Source organism: Colossoma macropomum, unplaced genomic scaffold (assembly GCF_904425465.1).
Source record: "Colossoma macropomum unplaced genomic scaffold, Colossoma_macropomum, whole genome shotgun sequence".
NCBI classification, from domain to species: Eukaryota; Metazoa; Chordata; class Actinopteri; order Characiformes; family Serrasalmidae; genus Colossoma; species Colossoma macropomum.
The window spans coordinates 17,842,197-17,864,291 of record NW_023494808.1 but is presented as its reverse complement, the minus strand read 5'-3'; the positions used below and the strand labels follow the sequence as shown (position 1 = coordinate 17,864,291).

At 38.8% G+C, this 22,095-nt stretch overlaps 2 protein-coding genes across 4 annotated transcripts; both read left to right on the top strand.

Annotated features, from left to right (window-relative positions):
• Positions 1 to 8,789: 8,789 nt before the first annotated feature.
• Positions 8,790 to 9,728, top strand: LOC118798133 (gap junction beta-2 protein-like). The gene has a single exon (XM_036557483.1). The coding sequence runs from the start codon at positions 8,790 to 8,792 to the stop codon at positions 9,591 to 9,593; it is 804 nt and encodes a 267-aa protein (XP_036413376.1). The 3' UTR covers positions 9,594 to 9,728.
• A 3,952-nt stretch (positions 9,729 to 13,680) lies between these two features.
• LOC118798021 (gap junction alpha-3 protein-like) lies at positions 13,681 to 15,336 on the top strand. 3 transcript variants are annotated; one of them, XM_036557321.1, is made up of 2 exons: positions 13,681 to 14,277; positions 14,344 to 15,336. In XM_036557321.1, the coding sequence occupies exons 1-2, from the start codon at positions 13,981 to 13,983 to the stop codon at positions 15,334 to 15,336; spliced, it is 1,290 nt and encodes a 429-aa protein (XP_036413214.1). In that variant the 5' UTR covers positions 13,681 to 13,980. The 3 variants fall into 3 exon arrangements, with proteins under 3 accessions (XP_036413214.1, XP_036413215.1, XP_036413213.1); XM_036557322.1 differs by having other exon boundaries at positions 13,681 to 14,325; positions 14,416 to 15,336; XM_036557320.1 differs by having other exon boundaries at positions 13,681 to 15,336.
• Positions 15,337 to 22,095: the final 6,759 nt, after the last annotated feature.

Here is a 22,095-nt window from a genome sequence, read left to right as displayed (position 1 = left end):
TTGATGATGGCTGACTGATGATGTCTCACTTTCCATAACTGGGTTGACCATGCCCCCTGGCCACCCCTTGGCTACTGTGGCCTCTGTTGGTGGGATCACAACTCTGATCAAAAAATAACATAATGAAGGTATCAAGCCTCATTTTACAGTGAGCTCAACAGTGTTGTTGACATTGAAAAATTGAAGCTTGATCAGTGACTTAAAACCACCAAAACCATTCTCTTCAATATTTCACCCAGCAATACTAATGTGAAACATCTTTTCGCACAACATAGTGTTCTTCAACCTCATTCCTTTTCAAGCTTTTTATTAGCAATAATTAATGCAGAATCCTTCCAGGCGGACAGTGTCTTTAACAAGTGTCTGCTCCACTCCTCTCTCTCTCTCTCTCTCTCATCAGGACTTACCTCAGCCGGTCTCCTGCCTCCCCCACAGCCGTTGATTGTAATTACACACTCTGCCAATTATGCTCCGGCATCAGGCAGACAGGGCAGAGCGTGAACGAACTGACAAGGATGAGAGGCGTCATTCTCTGCATACTGACAAAGGAAAAAGACTGTCACCTGGGAGACGTGTGTGCCTGAGTGGAAAATCTTTTAAAGTGGTCCGGTGCTAGTTATGAAACATCTGATTGGATTGTTTTGAACAATGTGTGAATCTCATGGTTGGGTGTTTGCTCTGAGAGATGATGAAGAGTCCATGTAGATTTGAATTGAGCTGCGATAACTCATAGTTATCTTGAAGAATCCAGCTCAATAACTGTGAAACTCAAACAATAGCGGGGTGTATTTGCATGGGATTTCATCATTCTTAAAGTAAATATGTGAAACTAAATTATTCCATAAGAGATAATATGCTGACTGTGTGGTATTCACAGTATTAGTAATACTTCGCTCACAGTTCTTTGGAGGGGAGTTAGTCTTGTGCTTTAGCCAATGATACAAAACCACTAACTAGGACCTAATCACTCAAGTGTCACTCCTTGAAGGTTCATGTTCAGTTTAGAGCAATGAGTTACATAATGTTTGCCTGGTTACCAGATCACAGGCCAGATAAACTCAAGTCTGGGAACTGCATGTGTGCTAAGGCTGCCATCCACTGGAAGTGCTTCAATATGGCAGTTTTATGCGACAATGCTTGAGATGGTGGGTTAAAAAGGAAAATTATTCTGGTCAAAGTTTGATGCATTGTTATTGCTTTTTTAGAATAAATGTCTGTAACTTTTGTATATAGGTGTGGGATCCATCTAGTGGTTTTTATGTTGTCAAAGAATTTAAATTTTCTGTGTTTTATGTTGGTTAAGTTTGAAAGAAGAGAAAAAAACACTTGCCCAAGTAGCCAGTTATCAGCCCAAACAGAATTGTCCCTTTTAGATAATGCAATTCTAGATTTGCTTAAATGAATAGCACTATCCAGGGTTGGGGAGTGATGGAATGCAACTATTTGGAATATGTATTCAGAAGTATATGTATTCAGTTCAAGTTACATTTTGTAAAGGCAATATTCAGAATACAGTTACCTTTTTCATTCATAGAACCAAAATAATGTTGAGAATTTTGTAACTTAATTCCAAAATGTGAATTTTTCACTAAACACCTATCTGCTTTATGAGATGTATTCCAAATGTATTCTGAACACATTAGTGAATACATTTAGGACAGCCATCACTACTTTTTCAAGGCATTTTGCCCAACCCTGCTTATATCCTGTCCGGTTGCTTAACTAAAAGTTGCGTGAGTCACAGATAATACCTCCTTTAAAAAAGGGCATTTGAATAACTGAAGCTCACTCTAAATCTCCATCCCAATATTCCCAAAATAGTACATTTCACATTCACTAATGGTTGATTTTATAGTTTACAGTTAACTTTCTCTGTGCAAGCTAGCACACTTATGATACCAAATGTGAGATGCCCAGTTGATGATATATGTATTAACTTCCATCTCATTTATTATGCATATACACTATATGGCCAATAGTATGAAGACACTCCTCCTGATTATTGAGTTCAGATGTTTCAGCCACACCTATTGCTTACAAGTGTAGAAAATCAAGCACGTAGCCATGCAATCCTCATAGACAAAGTAGAACAGGTCAACTCGAAATTACTTTAAACATGGCACTATTATAAGATGCTACCTTTGCCACAAGTCAGTTCCTCAAATTCCTGCACTGCTGGTCAACTGTAAGTGCTATTATTGTGTAATGGATGCATCTAGGGGCAACAGCAGCTTAGCTATGAAGTGGTACACCACGCAAACACACAGAGTGAGGCTACCAAGTGCTGAAGTGCATCACTCACTACAGAGTTCCAATCCATCTCTGGAAGCAACATCAGCACAAGAACTGTCTGTCAAGAGCTTCATGGAATGGATTCCCATTGTCAAGCAGCTGCACATAAGCCTAAGATCACTATGCACAATGCTAAGCATCAGCTGGAGTGGTGTGAAGCATGCCGCCATGGGACTCTGGAGCAGTGGAAACACGTTCTTGGACTGATGAATCGCGCTTCACTATCTGTCAGTCTGATCGATGAAACTGGGTTTTGCGGATGCCAGAAGAACACCACCTACCCGAATGCATAGTGCTAACAATAAAGTTCGGTGGAAGAGGGATAATGGTCTGGGTCTGCTTTTTATATTTGGGGTAGGTGTGGAGTTTGCTGTGGAGGAACTCCAATTTCCTGCACAGAGCCTTGACCTTATCCCTACTGAACATCTCTGGGAAGAAGAACTGGAACATCGATTGTGAGCCAAGCTTCCCATACAACATTAGTGCCTGACTTCACAAATGTCCCTTTGAACTGAATGGACACAAATTCCCACAGACACTCTCCAAAATCTGGAAAGCCTTCCCAGAAGAGTGGATGCCGTTACAGCCACAAAGGGGGGCCAACTCCAGATTAATGCCCATGATTTTGGCATGGGATGTCCAATAAGCTTATATAGGGTGACGGTCATGTGTCCACATACTTTTTAATTCATAACACAATTAGGAATTGCCAATGAATTTAACCTCCTTTGTACCAATGAAAGTGGACCAACACCCTTGTGGGGACTATTTAACCTTCTGCAATCCATATTTCAGCTGGAGATGCTTGGGTTGTTCACCAAGAGATTCCCCTCAGCCCAAATTAAACGTATTACTTTAGAGATTCAATGGTGTCTCTGTTGCTGAATGGATTTTCTGTGTTTATTAGAAACTGCAACAGCACCAGGCTTTCCTCTATAGTTGTGCCAGAGTGTAATTTTATGCATCTTCACTCAGAAAAGCAGGCTTTGCACATCTGTGCGAGTCCACACACTAGAAACCACCCCCTCATCCTGGCAACTACTGCAGGCCTCCTCTTCCTCTGCAACCGGGCCAGCATTGTTCTAACTGTATGTGTGTTTGTGCGTGTGATTGAGTTTGCCTCATAAATGGAAGTTATGTGAAATGGTGTGGGACACCGAGAGCTCACTCTCTCCACTTCTCTCTTTCTGAACCCTGCCGCTCAGTCACATGCTGCTCCGGAGCTGCTCCTTTCTGCCCTGCCATCCAACCCGCCCTGCACCCATTCACACTGGACTCCGTTGTTCTGCTGCTGGCTCACTGATACAGGGGGCAATTTTAACAAACAATATACCCTCTTTTGTGGCTCTTACACTGGGAATAGGGGGGAGACATGCAGAAGGCTGCAAGTTCTCATAGATGCTCCCATTCTTTATTTTTCATTCTTCCTATTGTTTTCTCCTAATCCCTCCCTCTTCCTCTCACACTCTCTTTCAGCTCTTCAAAGATTTGCAATGAATTTTTGGAGGGGGGGAGTGTGTTCCTTAATGCCACTAGTGCATTGCAGCTACCCAAATAAATCGATGTTAACATGAAAAACTCCCCCATTTTATCCTGCCAGAATACAAAAATGCAGCCTAGTTAGTTGTGCTTCTCATTTACCACAAACAAAAATTGAAATATCATATATATAATGATACTCTGCATCGTAGAAATACAGGTACAGCACTCTTCTCTGAGTGCATTTACAATGGAAACATTAGCCAGTTCAACACTGATAACTGCACATCACAGTAAGACCAAAACAGCAGACATACTGTCTCTTTTTTAGGGGGAGTAACCATGCTCTACTTGTACTGATTAGACTACTCCACTTTCCTCACGTTGCACTGTATGAACTGAAATGAAAGAGCTTCCATTTTCCTCTGTTCTTTGTTGTCTGGTAAATGGTAGCATATAACTATTTCATTTTCTGTCCACCTCTGTGTGAACATAATATAGTGTAAAATTAAATTCCCCTAAATATGAGTTAACCTGTTTCTCATGCAGATTTATGAATTGTTAGTGAAATATCTTCTAACAAGTAAAAAATATATATTGCTTTTAAAGCAATCAAGCATGCTTAATGGAATTTATTTGAAAAAATAATTAAATAAAGAGAAGTAAAGATCTGGATCAGGCTTAAAATAGCCACTTGTACCCCATTAGCTCAAAAAGTTCTTAATAAGTCCAGTCATTGTTTTATTTCTGGAAAAAAAATGTATTTATTTATTAATTTATTTGCATTTACATTTACATTACATTTACAAAGCTGTAGGTATCTCTGCAAAAAGGAAACCAGCTAAAACGGCAGTGTAAAAAAAAATCACTGTGGAAGTACTGTAAATGTAATGGTAAATACCCATGTTTGTAAATATATATATATATATATATATATATATATATATATATATATATATATATATATATAGTTGGTTTGATTTGACCACTCTCAGGTACGGTTCATTGGTTTGAGCTGAAATCACTTTTAGGTGAAGTGATGGTTGCTTCTTTGGCTGTGGTACATCATCTGTCAACCATTCCAGTTTTACCCTCCTTCTCGTACCCTCTTACAGTTCCTCTCCCTGACCACAGCTTTGGGACTGTTAGAGAAATCCAATCTGGTGGGAGCTGCCTGAGAGCGATGAAAGAACGGCACTGTAAAACGTACTGTCTTTTACCTGTGCAACAAATGGCCGTTTGTTTGGGAAACAGGATAGAGAGGGGAAAAGGCAGTGGAGGTGGGAACTGAGATGGGTATGTTTGTTTTGGTTTAGAAAAGCAAAAGTCTGTGGGAACCACAGGACAAATAAAAGTTTAATGGGATCATTTAAAAGCCTAAATCAAAACACATTCAGGATTTCACATCAGAATTAGATAAGGGATACTTCTTATTTATAATTCATCACATTTCAGTGTACAGTTACAGTAATTTACTGGCAGCCTCAACAATTGACTGTTGATTACTGTATTTGTACAGTTTTGTTTTTCTGTAAATCCTGTATTTCTAACATACAGCTTATATGTGCTCTAATGTGAACTCAAAACTGTCAGAGGACCCTCATTTTTACCACATTATTTAGTACAACATGTACAAATATATACCAACAGGGCAACTTTATCTAGTGAGCTTTTGACAGTACATGCTTGAACATGGTTCAGAGAACAATCATGAAAAAACAGCATAGCACTGTTTATCAATCACACCATGAACTGAACATCACATTAACAGCAGTGATATGTACTACCAGCCGTTAAGACTGCAAAGATGGCAGTAACCAAATATCTATTAATTATAATATTACAAGATGAACTGAAATGCAAAACACCATCATGGAAAGAGCACCAAAAACATGTAAAATACATTCAAATGTATATTAGTGGTAGAAAAAACATAAAACCAAATCAGCAAAAACTAACAAAGCCATAAGAAATGCTAGTAAGCCCCTCATCACTACACTGCTCAAAGACCGTCTGCTCAAGACTGGCAAATTAATGGTCACTTTCCCAATATGCTTTGCTAACGGCTAATTGATATAAAAAGAACAACATTTTAACTTATTTAAAAAGAAGCTGGACCTATTTCTCCCAAAATGCACAATTTTTTACAGCAATTTGTATTTTATTCATTATCTAAGGAATATAGTAGATTACTGCAGAGCTTCTGCTGTAAATTTAAATGAATTATTGTTGGCTATATCTATTTATTTATTTATTTATTTATTCATTTATTTATCTATCTATTTCTAAAAACAGCACCTTTGTAACATGCGAGCTATCACTCTTTAAAAAGATGGTTTTCCATGGGTTCTTTAGTAAAGACAGTGGTTTTATATAGAACCATAAATACTCAAAAAACATTTGCATGCTGAAATGTATGGTAAATTGGTTCTTCAGACTGATGGAGAATGTGTTGTATATGGTTCTATATAGAGGCATTTTAAAAATGTTTCTTTATAGCCCCAAAAAAGTGTTCTTCTATTGTTACAATGTCAAGCTTAACAATAGAAGAATGCTTTTTGGTGTTATATAGAACCATTTACAACACGTTATCCATCAGTCTGAAATATAGTTTCACCATGCAAAAAAACACTTAAGCATGCATATGCTTCTTTGAGTGTTCATGGTTCTATATAGACCTAGAAAACCCTTGAAGAACCATCTTTTTTTAGATTGTAATTATCATGTGATTTAGCAGCTGTGCACCAAATATTAGACTGTAAAGATGAGATGGAATAAGAACAGTGTTAAAATGATCACTGATGTACCATAGTCTCCTCATGTTGCCAAACAGTCCATGATCATGGCTGGAGGGACATGCAGTCTCCGCCTCTGTGCTGATGTCATGTAGGTGAGCCCCCAAATTCAGGTGCTTCTCTGCAGGCGTGCAGATGGGCGTCCTAATCAGCTGGACTTCATTACTCGACACCTCGTCGTCATGGAGTTAATCCATTTTCTCATGGTGTGAGGTAGGATCCGATTAATTGCCAACTGCCCCATGCCAATATTTTGCTGTTATAGCCTTGAGCCCAGCATGGGGACAAAATCTGCTTTCTTATTAATGATACATTTCATTAGCTATCATCCATGCTACATATTATAGAAGGAATATGGAGCAAAAAGTTTGCAAGAGAGCATATGTGATGTATTACTGAGAAAAAAAAGTTTATGAAGGTGCTATTTTCGTCCATTATCAAAAGGAAATGTTTCTGGTGCTGTTCGCTGGGCTTTAAACGTTGCTGCCCGTTGGAGGAAAGCGTTAAGAAGCATCTATTGTGCTGCAGACAGAGCGCTATTATACTGTACGATGCTGCTTGGCCAAGTCATTCATGCTGAACAGTCGTAGCGGACACCTCTGAAATGTTAATGGACTAACTCATCTGAATTTAAAAATATGTGAGCTTTAATGTGAATGTCTTCTGAATAACACTGGAAGAGTGACAGTCTTTTGTCATTATATCCAACTTACCATAAAAAAGAGGAGTCTTTTAAATAGTGCATAAAAGCTGATAAAATTCCATTCAAAATGTGCCTGTTTTGATTCATTGTGATTCATTTTATATACTCTTCTTTCTTCGCTTCCCATCATTTACACAGCTGCCTTCTTCTCCCCTCTTTGCTTTCACCCACCAAATCTCTTTCAGTCAAAGGCTCTTAGAGGAGCAAAAAGGGTTAGGTCCATAAAGATTTTACTAACCTACAGCACAATTATAGCAACCAGCATTCAAGCAGAGCATAACAACAAACCACAGCATATTACATGATTAGATTGGCAGTAAACAGTGTTATTATAATTATTTCAGTCAACCTTGGGAAGCTGTTGTATGAACTTAATTCAGTTATTCCATACATTTCTATTCAAGACAACACATTTTTTTAAGTCAACATATTTTCAGTTTGTAAATCAATCAGCACTGTTGGTTCATTTTTTTAGTGTAATATCAATTACGTTATTATCAAATCAAAATATCTGGCCGATCTGTTAATAATGGGAGTTTCAATGTAAATGACTAAATCTTTAACAAAGAATGACTTTCTCAGGAACAATGTATATGTATATATTATACAATGTAATGTATAACCTGTATTGATTAACTGACTCTTGCCAGAGCAGCTGATAAAATGTGATTTTAATGGATTATAGAGGTTGAGACCTGTACTATAGAAACTGACAGCAAGGCACTAAGTATGTGTTAGGATTTCACATATATGTATAAAATAAAAAATATATAAAATTTAGCAAATTATGTCAACAAACTGATGTAAAGCGAAGAGAAAAGAGTAAAAAGGCTATCAGTTGTCCCTGCTTTACTTTGTCTTACTTTATCTACTTAATAAATTTACTGCAAAGCTAATGTGGTAAAAGCAATGAATTTATGTTAATATCAATGCCAGTCAAGCCAACAGATTTGGATGGTTCAGCAAAAACTAACTTTTAGCCAGCTAAAACTATGCCTGCAAAAAACTGACATGATAACAGACTTTTTACAGGATAATTTCCGTACAAATGGCTTAATATTCAGTCAAAATTTCTGAAGGCAAATGAAACAACACACCGTTAAGCAAACACTGGTGATTTTGCTGAGTGAGTTCCACTGATGGTGAGCTTTACCACACAGACCAATCCAAAGCAGATGTTTCTTAGATGTAGTTTTGGCTTTAGATAATCCTTCAGTCTGTCAGGCCTTTGGATGTCCCCAGGCACCTTTTTTGACTATAACTGCAGCTTTAAATGGAGTCTTTTCTATGGGAAAAGGCACACTACTGGCGGAAAGTAATGGTTGCTAAGCAGTGACTGAAAGGCCAAGAAAATATGGTGGTGTCTGGGAGCTGTCAAAGAATGCGCATGCTTTCAGTGTAATATCCAGTGTTGGTGATTGATTCTTCCACTTTTGTCCTCGCCATCTTTAAAACATCTTCAGCTAACACTGTAATTTCTCTTTTTTCCACAGGAGGCCTGATCCAGCAGAAGCACCAGAATGAGTTGGGGTACACTGTACACGCAGTTAGTTGGAATTAACCGCCACTCTACCAGCCTTGGCAAGATCTGGCTGTCTGTCCTCTTCATCTTCCGAGTGACCATCCTGGTAGTGGCAGCTGAAACTGTCTGGGGTGACGAGCAGTCTGACTTTGTGTGCAACACCTTGCAGCCTGGCTGCGAGAACGTCTGCTATGACCACTTCTTCCCCATCTCGCATGTGCGCCTCTGGTGTCTGCAGCTGATCTTCGCCTCAACGCCAGCACTACTAGTGGCCATGTATGTAGCCTACCGCAACCACAAAGAAAAGCGAGAAATCCTGCTGCGCAGCGATAAAAAGTCAAGGGCCAAGCAAGAAGAAGACCTGGAGAGCGTCAAGAAGAGGAGACTGCCCATTGCTGGCCCACTGTGGTGGGTCTATGCCATAAGCCTAGTGTTCCGTCTACTTTTTGAAGTGGCTTTCATGTATGCCCTGTATGCCATTTACGATGGTTTCTGGCTGCCTAGGCTGGTTCGCTGTGAGGTGTCACCCTGTCCGAACGAGGTGGACTGTTTTGTGTCACGACCAACAGAGAAAACCGTCTTCACTGTGTTCATGGCAGCAGCCTCTGGAGCCTGCATGGTGCTGAATATGGCAGAGTTAGCCTACCTAGTCACTAAAGCTGCAACACAGTGCCTGAGTATGAATCCTGGGAAGAGCCGTGCAAACTGCGCAGGCAAAGACAAAGGTCTACTGCCTAACAAGAAGAATGAGATACTGCTGGCCTCATCATCTTCTGTGTCATCCACTTGCAAAGCAGTGTGAGACTCCTTCCACACCAGCAAGGCTGTTTTGTCACCACACAAGCACACTCACACTTGCTCAGTATTCAGCAATTCATGCCAAATGTTGCTGAGATCTTGTTTGCGAACCTCCAGTGACATCTAGTGGCCAAGAACACACAAGCTGAAATGCTACACTGTATTCCACTGCAACAACTTGTGTTCAACAACAAATGTGGTCAACATATAACAGTTATAGTACTGTACTGATAATGGTGTAGACTGATGATTTAAAAAAAAAAAAACAGACCGTCACTAAATACAACTGAGAAAAAGAAAAAAATCAAATGGAGATGGACAGTAACAGTATGAATCTTTATTTGATATTTTGTATGTTGCAGTCTACAAAATACTTTACCTAGTGACTTAAAATGAGCCGTTAAGTTTTAATTTCTTTTCAATGAAGTAATATTTTGTAAGTTACTACAGTGTGAGCCCTTAACTAGCATTTCAGCTGCCACAATTTAATGCTTATTTTTATCAATCTGCTTTGTGTTTTTATTGTTGTCCAAACAGTGAATGAGAAGATTGTTTGCCATTGAGCATAGCCAACCTCGATTATGTTACTGTAGACTACACTCTTTAAAAAGATGGTTCTTCAATGGTTCTTTAGTAAAGGCAATGGTTCTACTTAGGACCATGAGTCATATATAGAACCATTTCATGCTCAAGTGGTTCTTTGCATGGTGAAATTGTTCTTCAGATTGATGGAGAATGTGTTGTATATGGTTCTATATAAAGAATTTAGAAAAATAGTTCTATGTAGCACCAAAAAAGGTTCTTCTATTGTCACAAGCTTGACATCACAACAATAGCAGAACCCTTTTTGGTGCTATATAGAACCATTTCCAAAAAATGTTCAAAAAGTTCTTTGAACCATATACAACATGTTCTTCATCAGTCTGAAGAACGATTTGACCATGCAAAGAACCATTTAAGTATGTAAATGGTTTGTTGAGTGTTCATGGTTCTATATAGAACCCTTTCTAAGAGTATAAATGTTGAAGAAAATTGTTTTCATTCCTACATATCATCAAAGATAAGAGAAGCTGTGCAGAGCATACTGTGTGTAATGTAACTTGTGGCAGTTTATTTAGAGTGTCACAAATAACTGATCATGAATAACCTAATTAGTTTATTGTACAGGTGTTTCACTCCAGGCCTACATTTTTTACTTATGTATCTTTAGTTACTGGTTGTGATATTAAATTGAAGGAAAAAAATAAAACCACATTTCAAAATCTGAAAAAAAACTTTCTTTACTTTTTCACACTGATATACAAGCTATTTATCAGAAATAGAGACTGGTATTAAATGACAGTTAATAGTTGTTATAAGGGGAGAAAAATCTATTCTGATTACTGATCCATCATGACGATTCATCAAGTAGTGATGTAGCAGTGGAAACGTTTTATGTAAGAGCTCAAACACTCAAATGTAATTCTATGTCATTTCATCTTTTTCTGTTCTCTGTGTGTAATAAATCTCATGAAGTTACCAAGCTATTTAGAACATTGGTGATGAATTTGGGCAGTAGACAGGGGCGTGGCGTGTACTCGTGCAGAGTAGCAGCTCTATGAATGCACTCATGCATAGTCACCAAATGTGACAGTCGGGATGGCTTGGAACGGGAGGCAGCTGCGCTTCGCTGAAGCCCATCTCCAAGTTCAAATCTCCCCAATAAACTAGCTGGCCTTGACTCCACCACGCGGAGAAGACTGTGCTGGGGGGAAGTTTGGTTGGCAGATTTCAAAGGACATTGGTAAGCTGACAAAGCTCCTGGGATTTGGGGAGTGGGAGGAGAGGGGAGGGCTCTTATAACCCTTTTGGGGGTCTGTATGATTTGTCCTCAGTATATGGCACCAGTGCTGCCGGATACTGATTTTGATGGCATAAAAAAGTCACCTTTGATTAAAGACACGATGAAGGCCAGGTGCAAAAAAAATCATAGAGAAAATAACCTAGTTTCAAGTGCTTAAGTTCATTTTTCAATACTTATTTTTCCTGTTTTGGGTGTAAAGTCTGGGCTATGGAAGACTTTTAATTGAGTTATTTGCCTACCAATGTTGATAAGCCGTTCAGTATGGCCAACAAATCAGACAATGAGCCTGTAACAATGGCAATGATGCGTCAATAGATTGTGCCAGCAGGCACAAAGAAAATCTGGCACCTTCTCTATTGTCAGACTGACAGACAGTTTGTCATCCCATCAAAACTTCAAAAGAGTAAACACGTAATTCTTTGTTTATTCAGTGTAATATTATTAATTTGATCCAGAATTGAGTAAGTAGTATACACTATTCACCAGATCTAAATCACTTTCAACTGCCTTCCAATACACTTAGAAAACATGGTCAAATATATTTACTCAGTTTGCATTTAACCAAGATACCGAGAACTTTTTTTTTATTACTCACATACTGTACTATAAAGGACATGCTGAACAGGTGTATGATTACAATGAAGGCTCAGTTTTAGAGGTGAACTATGAAAAATACTGAAGAAAACTATATTTCAGTTATCCTGGTGACACTCATTCCTGTGCTGAAATATTTCCCCTCATTAGCGCTTACTTTTCTGATGAGACCAGCACTCACAAAGGGTGGAACTACTCCAAACCAATACAGAGTGAATGAGTTTCAGATTTTAGTATCATTTTTCCTCCACCTTTCAGTTGTAAAATTCATTCAGATTATGTCATTCATTCAGAAGTCTAACCCATAGATTAAAATATTTTTAAGATATGAATGAATAATTTAAAAGCATTTAATTCAATTGCATTTATGGTAATCCCATGCATGGAGATTCTGAACACACAGAATATATAGTTTATATTGCAGACTACAGTATGACATTACTGTTTTCCATCAGCAGGTGTATTTATTTCAAGCTAAAGGCGATGGATTCATTACTCGCAACAGCATATTAGTGAGCTGGCTCTTTTCCGCACTTTTGTTTGGTGTGCAGTGCTGTGAGTAATGTGCACTAACAATGAATGAGTTAGGGTTACTGCATCAATGAGATATGTAGGCTGTTTTTCAGTAGCAGAAACCTGAAAATGAAGCTGTTAGCCGTTGCACTTTTTAGCCCCTTACTTTGTGGTTAGAACAAGTACACGGATGGATAAGGTACACTCTTGAATTAATACAAAAAGTCTACACAGAAAATTTCAGTTTCTCCTCCAACTTTGTAATAGTAAGTTGGTTGAGAACAATCATAGTGCGTTTTAATTATGATAGGATCAGGTTAAATATGTCCAGATCAGTAGTTAGTGCAGTGTAGTTAGAGAATTAGAGTGTTTGTGATCTTTCCAACAAAGTATCACATTCTAGGGCCACTCGACAGCTCTATAAACACCTACTTGTAAATGTTCAGGATGAAGATCTAACGTTATCAGTAGCCTGGCATGTCATCACAGTGTGCCGAGCCCCAGATTATTGATATCAGTGATGATGCATGGATAGTGTGATTCCTGGAACGGTGAGCTGTTGGGGCCTCATCTCATCAGCACGCGATATCTTGCACACTATGGTTAGAACTATACTTGGCAAATTGAGCTTTGTGTTATGTGAAATATGAAACGATGCCTAGTCCTTCATATTCTAGGAACTTTCTCATGTATTTATCACCTGATTTACTGACAAATCATACTCTCCAGACATTGTGACTGTTTTTCTGCCAAATAATTCTGCTCATGCCATCTGGTTAATGAAGTGAGGACAGAAATTCAGGAGAGCGATGCAGAGGAAACCGTGTTTGTTTTGGACAGAAAGAGTGTATGAGCAGTTTGTGAACAAGGCTAACGCTGTGAGTTCACTTGCACTTTTTTTCACTGCATTCCGCTGCACCAGATTGCTCTGCTCACTGCTGGTGGGCGTTTCTGAGTCGTTATGAAAATGAAGGAACCGCATCGAACATCTGGGGCAGTAAACACTCTAATAAGCTGATTTCTAAAGAAGCTTAAAACTAGACTATGGGTTGTGGTGCGGCAAGAAAACGGTAGGCCACTGGAATGAATAGGACGTGGCAAGGTCAAGCTGCAAGTGGATGCCATCTGTAAAGTGTTTAGAATAGAATGATAGATTCTATAAGATGCTTGTGCAAACAGAGCATAAGGTGCTGGCCCATATACCCATTCGAGTTGCTTGCTTTTAAGATTAGGGATCATTTAAGATTAAAATTAGATGACTTTCAGTGAATACTTATACAAATGTTCTGCTGCAGACATAATAATTGGTGTTGTCATCCCTGATGTTTTACAGTACCTAACAAGGCCCTCTGTTTTCTTTCTTTTTTCTCACCTCACTTCTATTATTTTACTTCTGATTCACTTCAGACTGTATTTTCCCTTAGGCTAGAAAACGTAAAGAATGGGTGACTGGAGCTTTCTGGGGCGGCTGTTGGAAAATGCACAGGAACACTCAACGGTCATTGGGAAGGTCTGGCTGACGGTCCTCTTCATCTTCAGGATCCTGGTGCTGGGTGCTGCAGCAGAGGAAGTGTGGGGAGACGAGCAGTCTGACTTCACGTGCAACACGCAGCAGCCTGGTTGTGAGAATGTCTGCTATGATGAGGCCTTCCCAATCTCACACATCCGCTTCTGGGTGCTGCAAATCATCTTCGTGTCCACACCTACTCTCATTTATCTGGGCCATGTGCTTCACATTGTCAGGATGGAGGAAAAACGCAAGGAGAAAGAGGACGAACTGCGCAAGGCCAGTAGATTCCAGGAGGACAAAGACCTTTTCAGGAATGGAGGTGCAGGAGGAGCAGGGGAAGGAGGGGGCGGTGGTAGTGGGAAAAAGGAAAAGCCTCCGATACGAGATGAGCATGGCAAAATCCGGATCAGGGGCGCCCTCCTGCGCACCTATATTTTCAACATTATCTTCAAGACTCTGTTTGAAGTGGGGTTCATCTTGGGCCAGTATTTCCTTTATGGGTTCCAACTTAGGCCCTTATACAAATGTGCAAGATGGCCCTGCCCAAACACAGTGGACTGCTTTATCTCCAGGCCCACTGAAAAGACCATCTTTATCATATTTATGCTTGTGGTGGCTTGTGTGTCTCTTGTGCTGAATCTTTTAGAAATCTATCACCTAGGATGGAAGAAAGTCAAGCAGGGCATAACCAACGAGTTTGTGCCAGACCGTGAATCGCTACCCGGCAATGCTGATGAAACCGGGGGAGTCGATGACGTCACAATGCTCCCACTAGTCAGCTCATCTCCTCCTGTCCTCAACCAACCTCCCAACTACACAGATATGGCTGTGTTGGGAAGCAATGCAATCCAGCCCCCAACAACCTTAGCCCTAGTAACCCCTGAAGCAGAGTTCAAGGCTGATCCACATAATGAGGTTCCTCCATCCTCTCTATATAGCAGCAACAACAGCAACAACTACCATCTGTCCATGGAGCAGAACTTGGCGAACAAGGTGGCTGAGCTACAGAAAAGTGAAATGAAGCCCATAACCCCAAGCCTCTCTTCCTCATCATCCTCCTCCTCTTTAAGCGATCAGATGGACGACAAGGAATCAGTTCATCCTTCCTCCATCTGCACAGCTGATTTCCTCAGCGATGGGAGGAGTGAACCAGACACGGGCCCTGGTGTGATGATCACCACGGTGGAGATGCATCAGCCACCAATCATGATGACAGACATCTGTCGTCTTAGCAGAGCCAGCAAAACCAGCAGCATCAGGGCCAGACCTGACGACTTGGCAGTCTAGTCAACTCCTTCATTCGTCTCACACCACCACATCTCTTTATACAAGAAAAAATTCAGGACATTAAGGAAGGGTGCTGCAGTTGTCAAGTCCTGTCTTACGAATCTTTCACCAGCAAATAACCTAAGCAATGCAAGTGGTGAGTTGTAGCATAGCTTGAGCAGGTATGAAAAACACTTGAAACGTGGTAAACACTCACATTATGAGTATGATAAAAGAGGCGCAAAAGCTGGCCCTGGTTGAAATGAAAAGGGGAGAAATATTTTAGTTCTATTTCAGGTTTTTGTTTTGCGTCTTTTATGAGGAAAGGTTTGGCAGGTATGCACTTTGAGTCCTTTTTTTTCTTTTCTTTTCTTGTAAGACATGTTTGAGCTTGACCATTCTATGCCTTGGTGTGTCAGTGTCACTACACTTTTACAATGTTTGTCCACTTGTTATGGCCTATATCTGACCCTGAAATGCTATGGTTGCCCGACCAGCAAAGACCAATGAAGAGTGGGATTTATTTATTGTGAGTTGTCATTACCAGACTCCTTGAAGTTCAACTGAGCATATAGCATATGCAAGTTAGGATGCTGTGGCTCTGTCTTGTAACTGATCCCAAACTGAGGCTTGTTTATTGGGTAATGTGTGCCTGATATGCCAGAGTCGTGTTGTAACTGTCCTTAAGAATACACAGTATTTGCTAATATTGCAGTTTCATCAGGGGTAAATAGATATAAATATCATAACTAAGCAATATATGTGTACATATATATATAAATAAAATAATATGAACAGCTATGAATACAACCGTTTGCAGTGTGGTAGCAGCATAGAGGTCTTCCTTGTAAGCAGAAATAATGCTCAAGATTTATCCTGTAAATAGAGGCTAGAGTGTGGAGATGTCGCAGAGATAAAGCAATAGGACTATTACTAGATAGAGTGGCTAGTTGCTAGAAAAGGTTTCCAGATTTGAGGTAGTTATAACGTTTGCCATTGTAGTATGAGCAAACCAATGAATATTGTGAAAAGAAAGAAATGTGAATTTCCTTGTGATGATAAATTCCTGCCAGTTTTTAAACAAAAATGGCTCAATCAACTAAAATATCTTTCTCACCGACCTCCCTTCAGTTGTTTCCAGTTGTTTTGTTGTTACTTTCAGGAGGTGGTTTTAAGCTTATTATGTGAGGAATTTTGTTCCTGAACTTTGTTAAACTCCAACTCACTCACCAGCAGCCACTCACCAGTTGGCATTTAGCTGCGCTGGTTTTACTCACTTCTTAATCTGTGAAATGTCTAAAGGTACACCTTGCAAGGTATTAATGCTCTTCCCTCTTATATGTTATGTGCAATCTTTAGGTGTGGGGATTGTGAGCTGAAACCAGGACTGTGAATGTGAGTTTTGCTGAGATGTGATTTTCATTATGCTGCTGTGCTACAGTTCAGGCTGTCCTATGTGTTACTGGACTATTAGTGGCCAGGGCCATGCTTAAACTCACATGTATGATGCTCAAAAGATCTAAATATTGACAATGAAAGCAAAGAAACTTTTTAGATGAAATTTAACTTGGTTGAATTTCAGAATACTGTTTTCCACGAATATAACGGACAGATTCCGTGATGAGGAAATCTATCCTTGTGGTAAAGTGCAATTTTTATTTAAAATAAATAAATTAATTTATTAAACATGGTGACAGACATGGGAAATGTTTTATTTAATGTAGTTTATGTAAGCTGATTTAACTCAGTTCTATTTGGAACTGGGTGCATAACAGTGCAGGTATTCAAGCACCATTATAACATTAATCTGATTATGTTTGTTTCCATATATTGGTCACACTTTATTCGGATGGTCCCCTATAGATGCTCTACAGATACTTAAATCATGAGCAAACTTTCTGGTGATGTTCAGTTGATTATCAACAACATTATGATTAGGGTTTAGGGTTAGGAGTAGTTGTAGGTTTTGCTTTGAGGTTGAGGTTAGGGTTAGGGTTGAGCATTTACAAAGTATATACAGTGGACCATCCAAATAAAGTGTTACCCATGTATTTACCAACTTCTAGTACTGAATACATATTCCGTATTAAGATAATGTAGATGCCTCAGAGAAAACCCTAAACATCTTGGGGGTTTAACAAATCAGGTTTTCATCAGTGACACCCTTCATCTTATCAGTTCATCTCAGCCATAAAACAGTTTTGTTAAGTTTGTAAGGCGTTCATGAAATCACCTTAAATGCTGAGTAGCTAGCTGAAATCAGCAAAACATACATCTTTATCGGGAAACTGAATTCAATTATCTCTCTGTCTCTTTGAAAATCTTTAAATATTTGCATAAAGCTATTTAAATTTGCACATTTAGGCCAATAAGCTGATCTTAAAGTTAATATTGGCTTCAGAGGGCTCCATCAAAAAGTTATACTGTAGTTACGTCGATTGTAATGACAGAGCGTCAGGGCGACATTTTATCTTTAGAGGGATTAATCTTTTGTAACTGTCCTCATACTTGTTACTGGTACTTGATAAGTATTACACAAGATTTTTTAAATTGACTGCACCCACCTACTGTGAGAGACAATTTCGGTGATTTTTAGATTTGTAAGAGTGCTTACTCGCTCTCACTCTCTACTGAAATGCTAATTAAACTTTAATTGCTTTTATCTATGAGAATGAACTCATCCTTCTCAGTCACGTGTTACTTCAGATACTTAGACATTTAGTGTCTGATATCTTGTGAATAAAGCTATTATTTTTCTGGCCAGTGAAGAAATGCAAAAAATGACAAGAGTAGCCCACTGCATTGCTGTCAAAAGTGCCTTGTGTAAAATTTTGTAAGAGCAAGTTGATGTAAATGTTAATTTACCTCAAATGTTTACAAAACAGTGGACAAATAAAAATTTTGTACCTTATACCATGTTGTTTTCTTGGTCAGATAATATCTTACATAACAGCAACTATATTCACTGTAGTCAGTTATACAGTTCTGAAAATACCTTAGTGATCACACACATTTGAATTAAATAAGTGCTATGCAGTTGTATATCGCTGTTGTCGGAACAAAACCTTGTATCTCTAAAATGATAACTTTACAGGAGAAGGAAAAAATATACTTTACTTTTGAGCTAGATTTTTTTCCAAGTAATTTTGGGCCATTTCATTTGGTCCATTCATCATAAACTTTTGGCACAATGTAAAGGCAACTGACATTTCCAAATTATGTCAAAAACTGAAAAATGAGATTCAAGGTTTTGTTCCAACTGCAGCAGTATATATTTATAATATATATAATATTTGGAGTAATTGAGTGCTATTCATTTGCATATGATGCACATTTGGAGTACTGAAAGATAGCACACCAGTTTCTTTCCATCACAATCGTGCTGCATTCATTGCACTGTAGCTACAAATTCCAACAGACTGTGTCAGAATGCAGTGAAGTGAGGCAAGAGGATGACCAGCGTGAAGGGCATGATATCAGTGCTCACTTTTATTCTTCTTTTTGTTCGTTGGTAGCATATTGCTGTCGTATCTGCTCTAGAATCATTAGCTATTTAAAATGGCCCTTTCTCTTTTCTGTAAGAATGTATAAGATTCTCTCTTTCTCCACCACTACTGTCTTTCTGCGTATCCTCTACTGCCATAATCAAAAGGTAATATTAATAAGTATCATATGATGATAATTCATTTATAGCTGATAATACATAGACTGGTTGAGTTCCTAATCACCACCTATAGTTAGCCCCTCGCCTCTCTGGCACAACTATGCCACACGACCCTGCTGAACACAGCGTTTTCTTTATACGGCCTGAATGGGCAGGGGATTGAAATGAAACAAAAAGAAAAAAACCTGTGAGAGTCAAAAGGGTTGGGTCATTTGCTAGCCCATAGGGCATGCCGTACATCTGACTTTGTATGTAAATGACCAGTGAGTAAATGATTAAGTCAAATAAGACATTCAATCAGTGAAACAGAAAATAAGATAAAACATAAATACTCAATGTTTTTTTTAACCTTATAGCTGTAGGCTATGTTTTAGAAACAAAATTACGTAGAACTTGAAGGTCTAATAAAAGTTACACGTGTGTGTGTGTGTGTGTGTGTGTGTGTGTGTGTGTGTGTGTCCACATACAGTTACTCTCATATGTTCCAAAATCATCCCTGAGGTATTTCATAGGGCCCACCTGCTTTTGCTGTGCAAAGGTCACTGCCCAACCGTGGCTTTATTTTACTACAATGGGCAAAAATGTGACCACACACCAACCTTCTATTGTGTTTCCATCCATGAATGCCAACAGTCTTAGCCTTTTGTGTCTCTTTCTCTGTACTCCACATCACGTGGCCTGTCTCAGACATCCAGTACAGTGTGGTTTGCGGTCCATACCACATGGTGTGTGTGGTCTGCAAATCCATACCACAGTGACCTAGGACTGACTTTAGGTATTGTTACTCTCACACAAATCAGCAAAAGTGGGTTTAACAGTGTGTTGCATCATAAAGTCTTTTCATCTTACTGCCCAGAAAATGTTTTTTTACACAATACATTATATACATATATATATATATATGTGTGTGTGTATATATATATATATATGTGTGTGTATATATATATATATATATCTATATATATCTATATATATGCCGCTTACTTGGAAAAAAGTCTGGTTCCACGGACTTTCATTAAAAGTACAGTATGTTTTTTCCTTCTCCTGTAAACTTCTCATTTTGGAGATATAAAGTTTTGTTCTGACAGCAGCAATATATATATATAAACCCTATATTTAATTGAAAATAGTACAAAGACAATATATTGTTGTGAAAAAAATTTCACAAATGTTGAAACTGAGAAATTTTTTGCTGTTTTTTGAAAAATATATGCCCATTTTGAATTTGATGCCAACAACACGTTCCAAAAAAGTTGGGATGGGGGCAGCAAAAGGTAATGATAAAATAAAGTGTAATGATAAGCTAAAAAGATAACCTGGTGGTTAATTGGCAACAGGTCAGTAACATGATTGGGTATAAAAAAGCATCTCAGAGAGGCTGAGTATTTTAGAAGTAAAGATGAGGATGAGTTCACCACTCTGTGAAAGACTGCACGATCAAATAGTGCAACAATTTTGAGAATAACATTTCTCAACATAAAATAGCAAAGAACTTTTGCTTTTCATCATCTCCAGTACATATAATCATTAAAAGATTTAGAGAATCTGGAGAAATCTCTGTATGTAAGGGACAGGGCCAAAAACTAGTGTGAAAACCACTGTCTGTGAAAACAGTTCGTTGCTGCATCCACAAATGCAAGTTAAAACTCTAAAACTCAAAGAAGAAACCATCTATATATAGGATCCAAAAACACCACCACCTTCTCTGGGCCCAAGCTCATTTAAAATGGACTGAGGGGAAGTGGAAAAGTGTCTTGTGGTCCGACGAATCAACATTTGAAATTCTTTTTGGAAATCATGGACACTCTGTCCTCCGGGCTAAAGACCACTCAGCTTGTTATCAGTGCACAGTTCAAAAGCCAGTATTCATGATGGTATATTGGTGCACATGGTGTGGACATGCACATCTGTTATGGCACCATTAATGCTGAACGATATATACATGTTTTGGCAACATATGCTGCCATCCAGATGACGTCTTTTTCAGGGAAGGCCTTGCTTATTTCAGCAAAGTAATGCCAAACCACATTCTGCATGAATTACAACAGCATGGTTTCGTATTAAAAGAGTCTGGACGCTAAACTGGCCTACCTGCAGTCCAGACCTGTCACCACTGATAACATTTGGCGCATTATGAAATGAAAAATATGACAAAGGAGACCCTGAACTGTTGAGCAGCTGAAATCCTATATCAAATCAGAATGGGAAAACATTTAATTTTCAAAACTACAGCAATCGGGGTCCTCAGTTCCCAAACGCTGACAGAGTGTTGTTAAAAGAAGAGCTGATGAAACATCCCAACTTTGATGTCCCCCATCCCAACTTTTTTGGAACGTGTTTTTGGCATCAAATTCAAAATGGGCATATATTTTTCAAAAAACAGCAAAAAATACCAAAAAAGAGTTCTTTGGTTTGTAACAATGGAATCCTTTCAAAAATGTTCTACATAGAACCATTTACAGCACATTCTCCATCAATCTGAAGAACACTTTCATGATGCAAAGAACCCTTTAATCATGCAAACAATTCTTTGAGTGTTCATGGCTCTATATAGAACCATTTTCTTACTAAAGACCCCTTGAAGAACCATCTTTTTCGAGAGTGTATAGAAACATTTCATGCTTAAATGGTTCTTCAGATTGATTTAGTGTTGTATATGGTTCTACATGGCACCAAAAAACATCCATTTGTTGTTACGATGTCAAGCTTGTAACAATAACAGAACACACAGAACTGTGTGGGAGCACAAGTGTTTCACCACGAAGAACCGTTTAAGCATGAAATGGTTCTGTATAGAACTCATGGTTCCAAACAGAAACATTGCCTCTTTCTTGAAGAACCATCTTTTTTCCGTCAGTCTGAAGAACCATTTCACCGTGCAGAGAACCATTCAAGCATGAAATGGTTCTATATAAAGAACACCGCCCTTTACTAAATAACCCTTGAAAACCCATCTCTGTAAGAGTGTGGACAGACCGCGGGTGAGTGTGTATTTTGTGGAGGACTGGTCAGAGTCCATTTGGCCATGTTTATGCTCCATATTGCCGGTAGATGGAGCCAGATTTTCGCCGGAAACACAGACCTGGTTTGAAAGGCTGCGCAGACTCAGTTCAGTA

Coding starts and splice junctions, on each gene's coding strand:
- LOC118798133 (XM_036557483.1), top strand. CDS start 8,790: ATGAGTTGGGGTACACTGTACACGCAGTTAGTTGGAATTAACCGCCAC.
- LOC118798021 (XM_036557320.1), top strand. CDS start 13,981: ATGGGTGACTGGAGCTTTCTGGGGCGGCTGTTGGAAAATGCACAGGAA.